This window comes from Culex quinquefasciatus, chromosome 2 (genome assembly GCF_015732765.1).
Source record: "Culex quinquefasciatus strain JHB chromosome 2, VPISU_Cqui_1.0_pri_paternal, whole genome shotgun sequence".
In the NCBI taxonomy this organism is placed as follows: Eukaryota; Metazoa; Arthropoda; class Insecta; order Diptera; family Culicidae; genus Culex; species Culex quinquefasciatus.
The window spans coordinates 88,787,999-88,803,094 of record NC_051862.1 but is presented as its reverse complement, the minus strand read 5'-3'; the positions used below and the strand labels follow the sequence as shown (position 1 = coordinate 88,803,094).

At 41.3% G+C, this 15,096-nt stretch overlaps 1 protein-coding gene across 1 annotated transcript; it reads left to right on the top strand.

Annotated features, from left to right (window-relative positions):
• The first annotated feature begins 5,083 nt into the window (after window positions 1-5,083).
• On the top strand, window positions 5,084-15,050 carry LOC6053514. Its single transcript, XM_038254206.1, has 4 exons — window positions 5,084-7,102; window positions 7,160-7,222; window positions 13,470-13,705; window positions 13,765-15,050. The coding sequence occupies exons 1-4, from the start codon at window positions 5,495-5,497 to the stop codon at window positions 13,901-13,903; spliced, it is 2,046 nt and encodes a 681-aa protein (XP_038110134.1). The 5' UTR covers window positions 5,084-5,494; the 3' UTR covers window positions 13,904-15,050.
• The last annotated feature ends 46 nt before the right edge of the window (window positions 15,051-15,096 follow it).

Below are 15,096 nucleotides of genomic sequence, written 5' to 3'. Positions count from 1 at the left end.
TTAAACATTTAAACATTTAAACATTTAAACATTTAAACATTTAAACATTTAAACATTTAAACATTTAAACATTTAAACATTTAAACATTTAAACATTTAAACATTTAAACATTTAAACATTTAAACATTTAAACATTTAAACATTTAAACATTTAAACATTTAAACATTTAAACGTTTAAACTTTTAAACATTATTGCGAAATAAATAAAAAAAATCGTAAAAAAGCAATAAATAAGAATCATAAAACGAACGCACCATTATACAGAAACTGTGCAGCCGACGCTCTTGAAACGAACGCACCATGATTGAGCGAGCTGCGAGCTGTCAAACTTTTTCTCTCGCGCGTGTTCATTCATGTTTCGTGTTGGCCGTGTTGGCTGCAGTTTCGAATCGAAATCAAGTTTTACTCGCGTGTGCTTATGAAAAATAACCTCCGTCATCAAATCCGCCGGGTGAACGAACCGGAACATCTCCGGGATGGCGGATTTTCTCACATTTGGGTAAGTTTTTGGAGTTTTATTAATTTTGGAGAGGGCGGAATCCCCCTGAAGCAACAGCAGGTTGTTGCCATGGCCTGCTTCGAAAAATTGTCAAGCTATTCTTTTGTATTATTTGTGTCTTTTTCAGTGGGCGTGTGGAGCTGTTCGGTTACGGGACAAAACCCGCAGTGGAAACGCAGACCCGGCGCATACTGCGGACATTTCCGGCCACCGTCAATAATCCATTCCGAATGGAGGCCTCCAAGATGCTAAGTGCTCGATCTGGAAAAGCTACGAGGAGTTCGAACATCTTCGTGTGAGTATTTGACATTTTATTCTATTGGAAAAGGATAGAGCCACGGGGCGGAATCCCACTCCGCAGTAGGCAAGAAAACTGTGACGTAGCAAATGAGCTCAAAGAACTCAGTGGTTTGATAGGTGTCGTTTTCACATTTCTTTTTGAATTTGAATTTGCTTCCGATTGCGCGAAACGTCAAAACCTGAGTTTTTTCGGATAAGTGTGCATCTGTCCGTGTTCGTGTACGCGCAATTGACCACGTAGTTGCCTGTTCCTTGTCGTTCCCGTGGCCGTGCTCTAGGCTGTGTCCTTGTCCGAACTCCTGACCGTGTTCGTGTCTGTGCTTCTGGCCGTTTTCGTGTCCCTGGCCGTGTAGGTGCCTGTTCCTGGCCATTCCCGTGACCGTGTCCTTGTCGTGCTCCTAACCGTGTTTGTGTCCATGCGAAACGGAACAACCGGAACAAAATTTTGAGTCCCGGCACTGACACCTGTCAAAAAAGTTCATTTGGTTTATTTATGTTGTATTTCGTGAGAGCTAAATTTATTTGGTTCTATCTTGTTCGAGTGTCAGAAGTAGAATCGTGAATGAATGCTTGAATGATTGATGGTTGCTTCGATTGCTTGAATGGGTTGCTTCGTTAGTCCAGGGTGTGCAACAATTTACCTTTGAGGTTAAGTTCCGAGCTTTTCTCATTTGTAGCAGTAGACATTTTCCGTGGCTTGCTTGGGCAGGCCGATGTGTTTTCTTTTAGGTTACCTATTTTTAACGTATTGTTTTTTTGATTACAGAGTCTACTACTTCCAACGCGGATGCTCGTAGACGTGAAATGCGGACATTCCAGTTTGCCATCATGGTTCCTTTCTTGGTGGCAACGTTAATTCCTGAAGCAGCAGGACATTTGAAGATGAAGAAGTGGACGTAAGTTGTGGGATGCAGGCTGTGTAAATTGATTCTAATTGTGTTTTTTTTACATTTGCAGTCTCGACAAAACGGAGCTTTTGGCCGACAGCTTGAAGCGGAATTACGAAAGAAAACGTCGGAGGGAGCCCAACGACAGTTTCAACTCGACCGCGGCGGTGGTTAAAGGAAACCCTTCCTGAATGGCGAGATGCTGGACGGACGGCGGTGACGAAAATCCTGACGGGAGTTGTGAGTGATGAGTAATAAGAAAAGCTTGGTTTGTTTCTAATAAATTGTTTCATTTTTGAAGTTCAATTTAAAAAAAAACAGTGTAAATGAAACTAAAATAAAATAAAACATACTGTTAATTTAAGGAAAATACCGTAAAACATACCATAAATAAAATAAAAGTACAATAAAACCTGCTGTAGTTATTATTTATTTCAATGTACGAATATAGTTTAAACAGTACTATTTAGCAGGGAAAAAATCTTGAAGAACTATACATTTACTGTGAAATCCATTGTAAAGGTTACTGTATTTGTTGTAAATGTATGATGTTTTCTATAGTCAGGGCAAGTTTTTGAATGAAAAATGCAACATAAGATTAACAGTAAAATGCGTCGTATTTGGAAAAAAAATGTATGGAAAAATTTCGAAATTTTTATGGTACCGGTGCATAACAACCCCCATTTTTTATGGTAAAGTCCCAAAATACGACGCAAATTATCTTAAAAAACGATGCTGTCTACTGTTAAAACACTGTCAAAATGACAATATATTTTATCGTTTTGTAACGTTAAAATTTACTGTAAGTTCATCAGAAATCTTTATGCGGGCATGTCGAATGATTTTTCCTAAATGATCTTAATAATACACCAAATAGGGTGCAACCGTACATTTTCCATTCCCCAAACAATCCTACAATTTATTAAATAGGTCGTTAGGTAATGTTACTATACATTTTTACAAGGGATTTTTTTCGTGGATCATAGTCATACCCTACTAGGGTGTAATATCAAAATCGATTTTCCAGCACAGCAATTTTTCAGTTCCTTTTGGGGTCCTAAACAACTCCCCAAAGTTTGGCAACGATTGGTTTAGTCCTCACTTTGCGCAAAGCGATTCAATTTTTCATATTAATTTGTATGGGAAAACTTTTTTAGATTTTGATATTTATAAAATCCACGTTTCACGCTGTACTAAAACCGGATTCATATTCGGATGCTCTGGAAGGTGCTCTACAACTTTCCCAGTATGGTGCTAACTTGCTCCTAAAATAGATACAGCGTGTTCAAAACTCGTCTAAAACGTGTTTTTGCTCGAAAATCACGTTTTAGACGAGTTTTGAACACGCTGTATCTTTTTTTAGGAGCAAGTTAGCACCATACTCTCTTCGGGAAAGTTGTAGAGCACCTTCCAGAGCATCCGAATATGAATCCGGTTTTAGTACAGCGTGAAACGTGGATTTTATAAATATCAAAATCCAAAAAAATGGTTTTTCCCATATAAATTTATATGGAAAATTGATTCGTTTTGCGCAAAGCGAGGACTAAACCAATCGTTCCCAAACTTTGAGGAGTTGTTTAGGACCCCAAAAGGAACTGAAAAATTGCTGTGCTCGCTAAATTTGGACAACTTTATTTTTTTCCATACAACCATATTACACCCTAATACCCTACCCCAAACTGTTCAATTCTTATTTTATGTGAACCGTACCACAAATTAATAAAATATGATTTAATGGTGAACTGCTTTACCGACACTTACCGACACCATTTGAAAAGGGAGGAGCCAAAAAATAAACTTTACAAATGTTCTGGGAACTATGGATTTAACGGGAATGGTAAGTATATGATTATTGGTGAGCGTTTTTTTTTTGTAATGTCCGGGATTTGTTACCGCTTGATGATGATGTCTCCTGTTGATTCTTCCGTGGTGCTGCCGCCTTATCTAATTGAGCTATCTCAGTTACATTACGTTTGGCGGTTTAAAATGCATTTTATTATGAAATGTGGCCTCAAAATTTATCATAAATATATCGTAACATGTATGGTAGAACCATACAAATAAATTATAGACCAATCACATGGCGAACAGTTATCGTTCTGATAATGGTCAATCAATTGATTAAATTATTTGGACTTATAAAAATTATCACGAAAATAAATTAGCTTTACATACAAACTATATGGCAAACAGGTATATCGTTCCATGAATTGTTGAACAATGGTTTGAATTGTTGGGACTTAGGAAAATTTTCGCTGAATTCAGGTATATCGTTCCATGAATTGTTAAAGTATTATTTGAATTATTCGGACTTAGGATTTTTTTTGCTGTAGTTCAATTGGCTCAATCATACAATACCTGTGAATACAAAGAGACGAGTTGTTCCTTTTCGTCTCTTTGTATTCACAGTAATGCATTCTGCTAAAACGCTCAACCAAACCACAATACAATACCTGTTTCAAATAATCCTAAGCGTTTGGCGAACAGTTATATCGTTCCATGAATTGTTGTACAATTGTTTGGATTATTGGGACTTAAGAGTTTTTCGCTGAGCTTCAAGTTGGAAATACTACGTCGGCTATAGTACCCTTATGTTTTAACAATAGCTGTTCCGAAAAATCCTTACCATATGGCGAAAAGTTATATTTCTCCATGAATTGTTGAACAATTGTTTGAATCATCGGGACTTAAGAAAATTTTCGCTAAAATTCATTTTTGGCTCAATCATACAAAAACTGTTTGAAATAATACCAAACATATGAGGAATAATTATATCGTACCATTAATTGTTGTGCAATTGTTTCAATTATTAGGACTTAGGAAATTTAGGAAATTTTCCGCTTAGGTTTCTTTGACTAAATCATACCGAGTATCATAACTTTTATCATACCGGCTTCAGTACTATTATGTTCTAACAATAGCTGTTTCGAACCATCCTAATCGTATGACGAATAGATACCGTTCATTAAATTGTAGGAAAAAAAAATCAACCATTCGAATATGTCAAGATAAGTGTAACAATGGAGCACCCGCAGTCGAGCAGTTTTTGACAGTTCGTTCCATAAGAAATACATTGTAGAAAAAAGCAAAAACTGCTCGAATGGAAATGCTCCATTCGGGAAATAGTACCATTTTAATTTTGTTATATGGTCGTGACATTATATCAACAATATCACAAATGGTAACCATACCAGAAATAATTTTCTTATGATTTCGACAGTTTCACCTTTGGTATTTGATTATGCGGGTGATGATAAATATCCGAGTGTCATTCCCCTCCGTAACCATCGTGTACGACATGAAATATTTCACCCATCCTCCCTTTCGCATTGTTACCCCCCAAAACTAATCGCGATCTCCTTTTTGGTGCCTCCTTCTCTTCTCGAACACCTGTCAAAGCTGCCAAAATATGCAAAAAGGATTCGAAGAAAAAGTCCAAGTTCAACACAAAAAGAAGCCTGCGACAGGAAAATTCTCGCCAAATTACGTGAAAAACTCGTCGCACCGCTCCGAGAGCTGGTCCGTTCGTCGCCGGAAGTCGCACGGCGCACAGTAAACCCAGTTTCGTTGGGGTTCATCGCCGGGAAGGTTTCGTTTTCGCCAATTACGTGTTGGGGGTTTGGGGCAGGAAGATCGAAAAAAAAAGTCACAAAATTTCCCGTTGCTCAGCACTACTCATACTCTCCTCGCCAAAAAAAAAAACGAAAAGAAAAGCAAAAGTTTGGCGAGTGAAATTGGCGACGACGTCTCGAAGTTGCGAGGAATTAATTTGGTTTGTTTGAAAAAAAGTCGCTTAGTTTTAAGCCATGGCAAAGGACAACAACAACATCAACCTGACGGATGAACTGGCCAGCGGAGCTGGCGGTGGCGCAGGTTCGTCATCGTCGGCCGAGGCACTTAAGCAGCACAACAGCAGGCTGGTCAGCGGGGATCAGCAGCCGGATTTGAACGGGAGGATTAACGGTCAGGGAGGAGGACACTCTGCGGCGGTTGAAGGAACCAGCGAGTCCTCACAGCAGAGGGAGTCGGACGGGGTGGGAGCGATTCACGAGCTGCCCCGTCGGGAGGAGAATCCGTTTTCCTTCAAGCACTTTCTGAAGCGCGATTCCTCGCTCGGAGCCGGAGCTTCATCCTCAAATGCCGCAGCAGCTAACATAAACCACAGCCGGAGTGCGTCCAGCATAAACGGGGGCAACGGAGTGGCCACCGTAACGACCTGCACCGCCACAATTTCGTCATCCCAGCCGTCGACGAGTGGCGCCTCGCCGTCCAAATCGGCCACGACCAGTTCGCTGCACAACAGCACGAGCACGACCGGGGCCAAACCGAAAATTCCGCAGTTCCAGTCGGTCAACACGCTCAGCAGCGAGTCCAAGATGAAGCGTTCGCCCCGGTTTCCGTCCTTTGATTCGCAGTCCAGCCTGTCGGACTTGGCCGACGACAAGTTCATGGCGGCGAACATCTACCACAGCCGGAGCAACAACTCGTCATTTAGCTCGGATTACCCGCTGGGCGGGGCCGGGTCTGGAGTTGGCGCGGGAAGCGGCGTAGGGGGCGGTTCACAGCAGTACGTGCAGCGGTCTTACTCAAACTACGACATGGAGAGTCCGGGGTCGGCCGAGTCCCCGCGACTCGTCGGCTCGCAGAATCTACACAACTCGCCAAACTACGGCGGAGGTGGCCGGAGTCGGGAAAATCTCGCCGCGGGTCATCGCCTTGGTGCGTCTGAGTTTTCCGCGGCGTTGCCCGACTTCGTCCAAGACCACCTGGTCATGGAGCAGTGGTACAATCAGATGGGTTCCCCGAAAAGTGGCTCCCCAGTTTCGGTAGACTTTGACCATCTGCCAGACTTTGCCGTCAACAATCTAGAACCGGACGCGACTTCCCGCGGCCACGGCCCCATCATCAACGACATGCCGTTCGACCTGACGGCGGCCGTCGCCGGCCCCAGCAGCTCCTCGTCCGCCTCACACCGGACAAACCGGACTCCACTGCGCAACACCTCACCGACCGTCCCCCAAAGACGTCCCACGCCGCCGTCGGCGGCCGCCGCTCCCGATCTCCCACCAGATCTGACCGGCACCGGTAGCTACTTCCGCGACGCCCACTCGCCACCCCCGAGCGGTTCCGCCGCCGACAAAATCCACCGCCTGCCGGACTTTCTCTCGGACGGGCCCATCCACTCGAGCGGACGGCTGGCGGACGTGACGCAGCACGACACGCCGCCCCACTTTAACTCGCCGGACGCGGACGCCAGGGCCGAGAACGATCGCCTGAGGCGGGACCTGGACGACAGTCGGCGCGTCGTGGCCGAGCAGGCGCGCCGGATAGCCGAGCTGGAGCGGGCGCTGGAGGTGGCCAAAAGTAGCGCCCACCGGGTGGAGGGGTTCGAGGAGAATCTGGACAAGAGCTATGTGAGTTGGGGTTTGGGAGCATTGAAGAAATAGTATTGAAACTTGTTTTATTTTTAGCTGAGAGCAGCAACTGCGGAATCTCAAGTGCTAAATCTGAGGCAGAAAATGAAGAAGCTGACCGTGAGTACAAATTTAATTTCTCAAAGTTTTTATCTTAGTGATCTTAGTTTTAATATGGTAGGGGAAATTTTCTTATGTTTGGCAAGTTAAACATTCGCTCCTATCTCCATTCAACTTGCTGTTTTTGATTATATACCTAAACAGCTTATTTTGCAAAGCTGTTGATAGAAACTTGCTTGTTCACATTTTATTGAGCTATTTATCACTCTATTTTGGTTGTATGTGTGTTTTTTTTTTCTTACAAATTGAAGGCTATTTTTTTTCAATTCAATTTAATTTGTGTTCAAATTCAGCAGTTCTGATGCTGATGATGATAGCTCTGGTTCTTTGCAAGTGTCCTATTTTCTTACCTCCACGTTGGCTTGGTTTTCATGATGACCCAGCTGGTGGCCTGTGGAAACGACTCGTAAACCTTTGACCAGCGAGGGTCAGAGTCGAGACGGCTAGAAGAAAGGGGCGCGTAAATGTGGGAAAGGGAAGTTATTTGTGATTGTAGACGATATTGTTTTGATTCGCAGTATGTTGAGTCAACTGCTGTGGATGTACCTGAAACATCGCACAACGGGGTTTCTCTTCTCTTCATTCTCAGCTACCACCTATCTCTTATTTTTATTTTGCTCTATTGATTGTCACTTCTTCACTGATTCTTCTATTTAATATCCATCATTTGATTTTGATTTTACTTAGATTTGATTCTCTTATCTCTCAAAGCTTTTCCGCTCTTTTTAACAATTGATACTGCTGTAACAAACTTTGTTTGTTTCCTTAAAAATATACAGGGTTGCTACGGACGGCGCGGATCGCGCGGATCTGGCGCGGATTTGCTGGCTAATTTTGATCAGGCGCGGATTTCGCGCGGATGGCAATTTTGATAAATAAATGAATTGAGAGAGAAAGAATTACTTTCTAGTTATAAAGAAAAATATTATCAGGAATACGATAGTTTGTTTTTTCCTTTGAGTTCAAGAATTTCATAATTTTTATTAATTGAATTTTCTTCTGAAAATGTTTGTTTGTAGTTTCTAGCAGGCCAAGGATTGATACCTGAGAGCATGCAATGGCACTGACCTTGTTGCGTGCTCTTCGGTTGACGTCCACGTAAGGAACATCCTGGAAGGAGCGTAACTAACTACATCCGTAGTTCTGTTAGATCATCCGAATTATCTTGATCAGAACAGTATAGCTCTGGTTCCTTGCGAGTGTCCTATTTTCTTACCTCCACGTTGGCTTGGTTTTCATGATGACCTAGCTGGTGGCCTGTGGAAACGGATCGTAAACCTTGACCACCGCGGGTCAGAGTCGAGACGGCTAAAAGAAAGGGGCGCGACAATGTGGGAAAGGGAAGTAATTTGTGATTGTAGACGGTATTGTTTTGATTCGCAGTATGTTGAGTCAACTGCTGTGGATGTACCTGAAACATCGCACAACGGGGTTTCTCTTCTCTTCATTTTCAGCTACCACCTATCTCCTATTTTTATTTTGCTCTTCTGGTTCCCAATTCTTCAATGATTTTTCTATTTAATATCCAATATTTGATTTTAATTTTACTAACTTTTGATTCTCTCATCTCTCAAAGCTTTTCCACTCTTTTCTATCAATTGATACTGCTGTAACAAACTTTGTTTTGTTTTTTTTCCTTAAAAATATAATTTTCCTTAATGTACTAGTAATATCAAGTCTATTTATCATTCGCCTAATCTTTTTTGATTTTATTGCGAATTTATTTATTTGAATAATTCTTTATCTGTCCTATAAATAATCATTACTATAATCTAAGCTTTGTTTTGTATCTCTATTTATTAACTATTGTCTAATTTTACATCTAATACATCTAGCTTCTCATTTTTATTCTTCAAAATACGCTCATCATTCTCTAACTATTGATACTTGATTTTTATAAAATAAATTCTCTTTTACTGTCAATTGTTTTCAATCTTCACCTTTTTTTCCAAACATGTGAGGTTTGAGCCCTTACTCAATTCATGGAATGGTTAAAGGATTAACACAAATATTACTATTGTATTTTTGGTAAACTTTTTAACATGCTGAGGACCAAAAATTGTAACAAAACACCGTGACAAAAGAAATAGCAACAGATTAACACGACTCAACACTAGGAAAGGTTTCATGAGAAAACAATACACAGTAAAATAACAACTAGTTTTTGAAATTCAAACTAAAAATAAAACAGTTTTTGCTTTAATGAAAATTGAATGGCATGAAATAGTTGTCTTAATTACTAGTGTTCAACTTATGAACTGTTCATTTATGTTTATTGGTTTTTGGAAGCGGCAAGACTGGTTTAAAAACAAGATCCTTTACCTTATTTGGCGTTATAATAAAACATTCGGGGATTTGAGATTAAATTTACTTTCAGACAGTTTAGTTTAGGTTGTTGATTAAAGATAGATAGTTTTCCGTAGATGAATAATTGGACTTAAATGATTAGTTGATTTGAACGAAGTGTAACATTTCATTGGCAGATCTGTTTCTAGTTGTAATGTACGACAAGACTATTGACGGACGTGACAGGTCGGCAGTTAGTTTTCATCTTTTTTTTCTCTAGTATTTTTTATTTCCTTTAAATTTGGAATACATCATAGGTTTCTTTTGCATAGATCTCCGATTAGTTACATTTTCTTATTTAATTAACTAATAATTTAATTTATTCCGGGCGTTCTCACTTTGAATCACAATTCAGATTTTCTTTATTCAGTGTTAAACTTAGATTACCGTAACTGCTCAAATCATCCAAGTTCTTACTACTCACATCAACACTAATTTTCTTTCACCTCCCCCCTCCCGATCCCCTATATCTTCCGGTGGTGTTCATTTGGTATGCAATACTAGTTCGGCCACTACCCTTTTTTCCACAAGAAACCGGACTTGGGCTGACTTGAGGCCGCGTCCCCCACCTTGCTCCGTAAAACGAAAACGAAAACGAAAACGAATGAAAATTGATAGGCACACTATAAATGGTTAGGCGCTTATACTTACATCAAACCCTACGTAATGTACCACCCCCGGCCGAGTTAAAATGCGTAACCGGAAAAGAAGGTGTGCATGCCTGGCACGAACACTCAAAGCGTGTTCTAGCGTGCTGCTCGTACTGACTAAATATCTGATTATTTTTATTATTGACTGTTACTTCTAGAAAATAAGTGAGAATATGCCAATAAGAAGGAATTCGCCTTCCAAACATACAAAAAATTCCGCAGCCGGCTGCTTGAGATTTCAAAAATTTCGCATACCGTCAGTGGGGGTGACATTGGGTCTGGGGGGTGAGATTGGGTCAAAGTGATTTTTTACGGATTTTGCCATTTCTCAGGTTCTTCTCAATGAAAATGAATTCTTTTGAAAGGGTTGTGTAGGGGACATCTTAAGATGACTTCGCTGAAAAAATCTCGTTCCTAGAACAAATCCTGTTATTTTGGCAGATGTCTAAATTTGGGGTACGTTTTTGGCCAAAAATGACCTCTCGAAAAATCATTTTTTCTAATATTTTTGTTAGAATTGCTCGAAAACTACCCAAATGTTTGAAAATCTCCACTTCAAACATTGTAGCGTGTCAATACGATTCCCTCGAACAAGAAACACTGTTGCATGACTTGTTTTTACCATATCGTTGTATTTGAGCATCATTATAGTTTCATTTGACCCAATGACACCCCCTCTAAGGGGTGAGATTGGGTCAATTTTCAAACAATTGGCATTTAAGGTAGTGTTCATCAAAATCCACCGTATTTTGGGAAAATGTTAGTAAACTATCTAAGAACAAATCTACGTTGAAAGATTTTCAATGTTATTTAAATTGTTTTTGTTATTAAGAAAATACGAGAGGTGTATCGTTTTTTGACCCATAGTCACCCCCACTGACGGTACCCAACTTACTAACTCCCCAAAACTAGCGTGCCTCTACTATGCAAGTATTGGACTAACATCCCTATCCACTTTTCCATGATCTTACCACTGGTAGTGGCCAGCGTCGTGATTGATCAGCTTGGTAGGGGCCTTTGAGAGTTGCGAAGTGATGATGATTTGTTTCTGCTTTTTATCTGTGGCCCATGGAGCTATGTATTTAAATCTTGTGTTGTGTCTTGTGTTCTGATTAGATAGGTCAAAGCCCGTTCTAACACTGAAGCGATTTTCTCATAATTCCGCTGCCGGTAATCGATTTTGACGTAGACTTACGTCTTTGTCGAAGGTACTGGGGTGTCATTCCAAAAAACCCGGGCCGAAGGCCCTGGATTACTGCGTCATCCGTCAAACGCTTATATCTTCCTTCCCTCTAATCGAATCGACACGATTTATGTGCCATTCGATTCGAAAATTATTCAGCAATTTGCTATAAAACTTTCATTGTTGGCAAAATAGTTTAACTATTGAAACAATTGAATGTTTTAAAATGTTTTCAAAATGCAGAGATTTTGCAAGCAAAATGAGCGCTTCCCACTCACGGACGGGAATGTCAAGTACCTATTTTGAGGGGAAAATCATCTGAGCAACGCGACCGAGTGTCGGTCGCGAAAAGGAGGAAGTAGCGGGCCGAAATCATACATAAGAACGCGCGCCAGAGCCCATTCCATCATTCACGTCTCAGACGTCGGACCGGCAGCAGCAGCAGCAGCAGCAGGAAAGCTCAGCCCAGAGCAGCAGCAGCAGGAGAGAGGGACCAGAACTGGAAAAGAAGTGCGCATCGCCTTCTCGTCGTCACCGTCAGCCAGTTGCCTCTCGATGGCCGGACCGTTAGGATCTTTCGTGGTTGCTGTGGTTCGGAGGTGCTTCAATCCCCATCCCTCGTCCCACCCGGGACGAGGCATCAACAAGATGAGGCGCGCGCCTGCTGCCTTCCGCCGAAAAGCCTCTCGTGGGTCAAGCCTTGGTTGTTAAACAATCGGGACATCCAACTAGCTCGTCGCATTCGCGGCGAGCGCTTCTGAAAGATTTACGTCTCATCAAATTCTAGTGTTGAAAGAGTTGCCCTCGTCCCATCCGGGACGAGGCAGCGAGCTAATTTGAATTTAAATTTCAGGAACAAATTTTGGTCTTCGGGGGCGACGGATTGCACAGCTTTCTGAGGTTGCTCTCGCCCCCAACCCCTATGCCCCCTCTCCCCCTCCCCCCATTCGGCTCGCTAAAATTCCTTCGTCTCTTTCTTTCCTCTCTTTGCCGTTCGTTCGTCTTCTTCGACGGCCATGCCTCACGATCTTGAGCAGTTAAGTGAGGAACATGATCCAATTTTACTCGAGGCTGATTCGTTTGGGGATATTTGTGCCACAAAAGTTTCAGAAAATGGGATTCAAACATTGTTTGTTGTTGTGTATATTTCGCCAAGTGCAACATACAAACAGAAAATTTCTTTCTTGATCCGGAATTTGTTCTGGTATGCAAAGCAGGACATCCGCATTGTTGTGTCTGGGGATTTTAACATTGATATCCTCAAACCGGAAAATTTGAAATTTGTTGATTTTATGAATTATGAAAGAGTACCTCAAGCTTGATTTGCTTTCCAATCCTTTGGGCGCACATGCCTTGACCTTGTTTTTGGTAGAAATGTTCTGACACAGTCACGAAGGTATGTTTCGTATTTTAGTTATCATCGGCCGATTTTGACTTTGGTTGATACACCAGCCTAATATAAATTTCGCACCACAACCATTTGCAAATACTACACGCTTTCCTAAACAACTTTGTCGGTTTCGCATCCATCAACAACGCCAGCACCTGCAGCATCCACCGCGGCCTATCACCCATCTGGACAGAACATCTCCCGGCTGCAGCCTTGCGACCAACGCCACCATCCAACTCTAATCGGTCCTTTTAGGGCCACCAATTTTCTCACGAAAGAGTTCTTCTTGTTCATCATTCCCACCAAACACTACCACCCCGAAATAACGCCCTTAGCTGAATTCCATCTCCCATTCATGATCATATTCCGTAAATCTATTTAAAGAATATAGCTAATTCTTCAAATTAATATATGGAAAACCCACATGTCCACATATCTAAATTTTACGTAAGTCTACGCCATTCCGGTTATGTCTGTGACATAACTACTTTGACTTTATGGATTGGACATTGTTCTGAAGTTTGACACAAGTGATTGTCCTTTAAATGTCGTCGACGCGCCTTCCGAGTTATGACGCCACGTGAGGGACTTGGAAAAACACATTTTTTTTCAGCAACAAAATACGAAACGGAATGTTTCAAAAGCATTTTTCAAATTATTATTGCTTTTTTATCCTAGAGCGACATGGAGGCGTTACGGCTGGAGAACGAAATGCTGAAGGAGGAAGGTGCCGTGGGCGGTGCCTCGGGTGGTGACAATGCCGGCGCATGTGGCGGTGGTCCTGGCCCGTCCGGAATTCGCACTTCCGGCGGGATGGGGGGCCCTTCGCGACGTGGTCACTCTTCGTTTTCGCGCGCCCAGGAACTCTCGCGGGAACTGCGCCAGGCGGCGGCCTCGGCGGAGAATAATTTGCGGTGAGTTGGTTGCTGTTGATGTTTTAGGTGAAATTTTATTAAGTTTAATATGATTTCAGGCAACTGCTAACCGGCGTCGACAATCTGCGCATGATGGCCAGCACGATCGAGAACATTGACCGCATCGACATCACGACCCATCCGGAGGATTTCCTGTCGGATAGCGACGACGACGATCTGCTGGGGCCGGCTCTTTAAGCTCGCTCGAATTGTTTCTTAGGGTTTTGCATGTGATTTTGTGTCTTTTTTTTTCTTAGAGGCCACTCCGACGGAACAGCGAGAGTCGGCCAGTCGGCGCGCCCTTTAACCCAATCCGTAACGACCATAAAAATTGATTCATAAAATAATGACTTATCCTGTGATGTATGTTTTGTTTTTTAGTTTAGTTATTTTTTTTACGATACGATTGGCCACGCGCAAGCTAAATTATATATAAAAAAAGAAAGCTTGACCCTTCCCCTTCTTAAAACCACTAAAAATTCTTCCAAATTGGTAAAATTTTGGAACATTGAGTCACGAAATGAAGAAAAATCAAATAAAATTGTTTAACTTTAGGAAGAACCACGCAAAAACGCCAATAAAAATTTCCGCAATATAATTGTGAGCCACATTTTTTCGTTCATCATAACGCAAACGCAAACGTAGAGAAATAGAAAAGGAAACACTATTGAAAATAACAAAAAAAAAATGTAATCGCAACAGCAGCAGCATGAACAATTCGCACGCACAGCCAGCAACACCCAAAATTCGTAATACATATTAGCGCAAGCAGCTTCACCAGATGTCTTTCCATATTGAGGACGAGCTCTCTCACTCTTTTTTCCTTACATTTTTGCGTGAAATAGAGCAGCAGCAGCAGCAGCAGCACTTTGGTAGTGAAAAGACTGACCGACTGAGAAATAGAAGAATAAAAAACAGTAAAAATTACCTAACAAAATTCAAATCACAAATTGACTACATTTTCACAAAACTTGAAGTTTTCTTTTGCAATAAAAAAAAGTTTCGGAAAACACCTTTTTCAAACATGCTAGCCGCTAAAACAGAACCACATTCACGAAAAAGAAAGAAAGAAAAAAAATGCTAAATGGCCTGGAAATGTAAAATAAAGTAAAACAAATCGCACCACATTCACGCGCACTTTACATGCATAATGTATATCAAACAAAAGGAAACAAACAGAAAAAAACTCATTAAAAAAAACAAACAAACAAACTACATAGCTATATATTGTAAATTATGAATGCCTACTCGTTGTTTAGGTTTTATGCAGGAAAAGAGTATGTAAAAAAGGAATAAAAACAAACAGCAAAGCTACTAATAATAAACAATATCTTTGTCGAAACAGTGTCTTGCGTTTTTTTTCTGAGATTTAATATATGATTTATCCCACT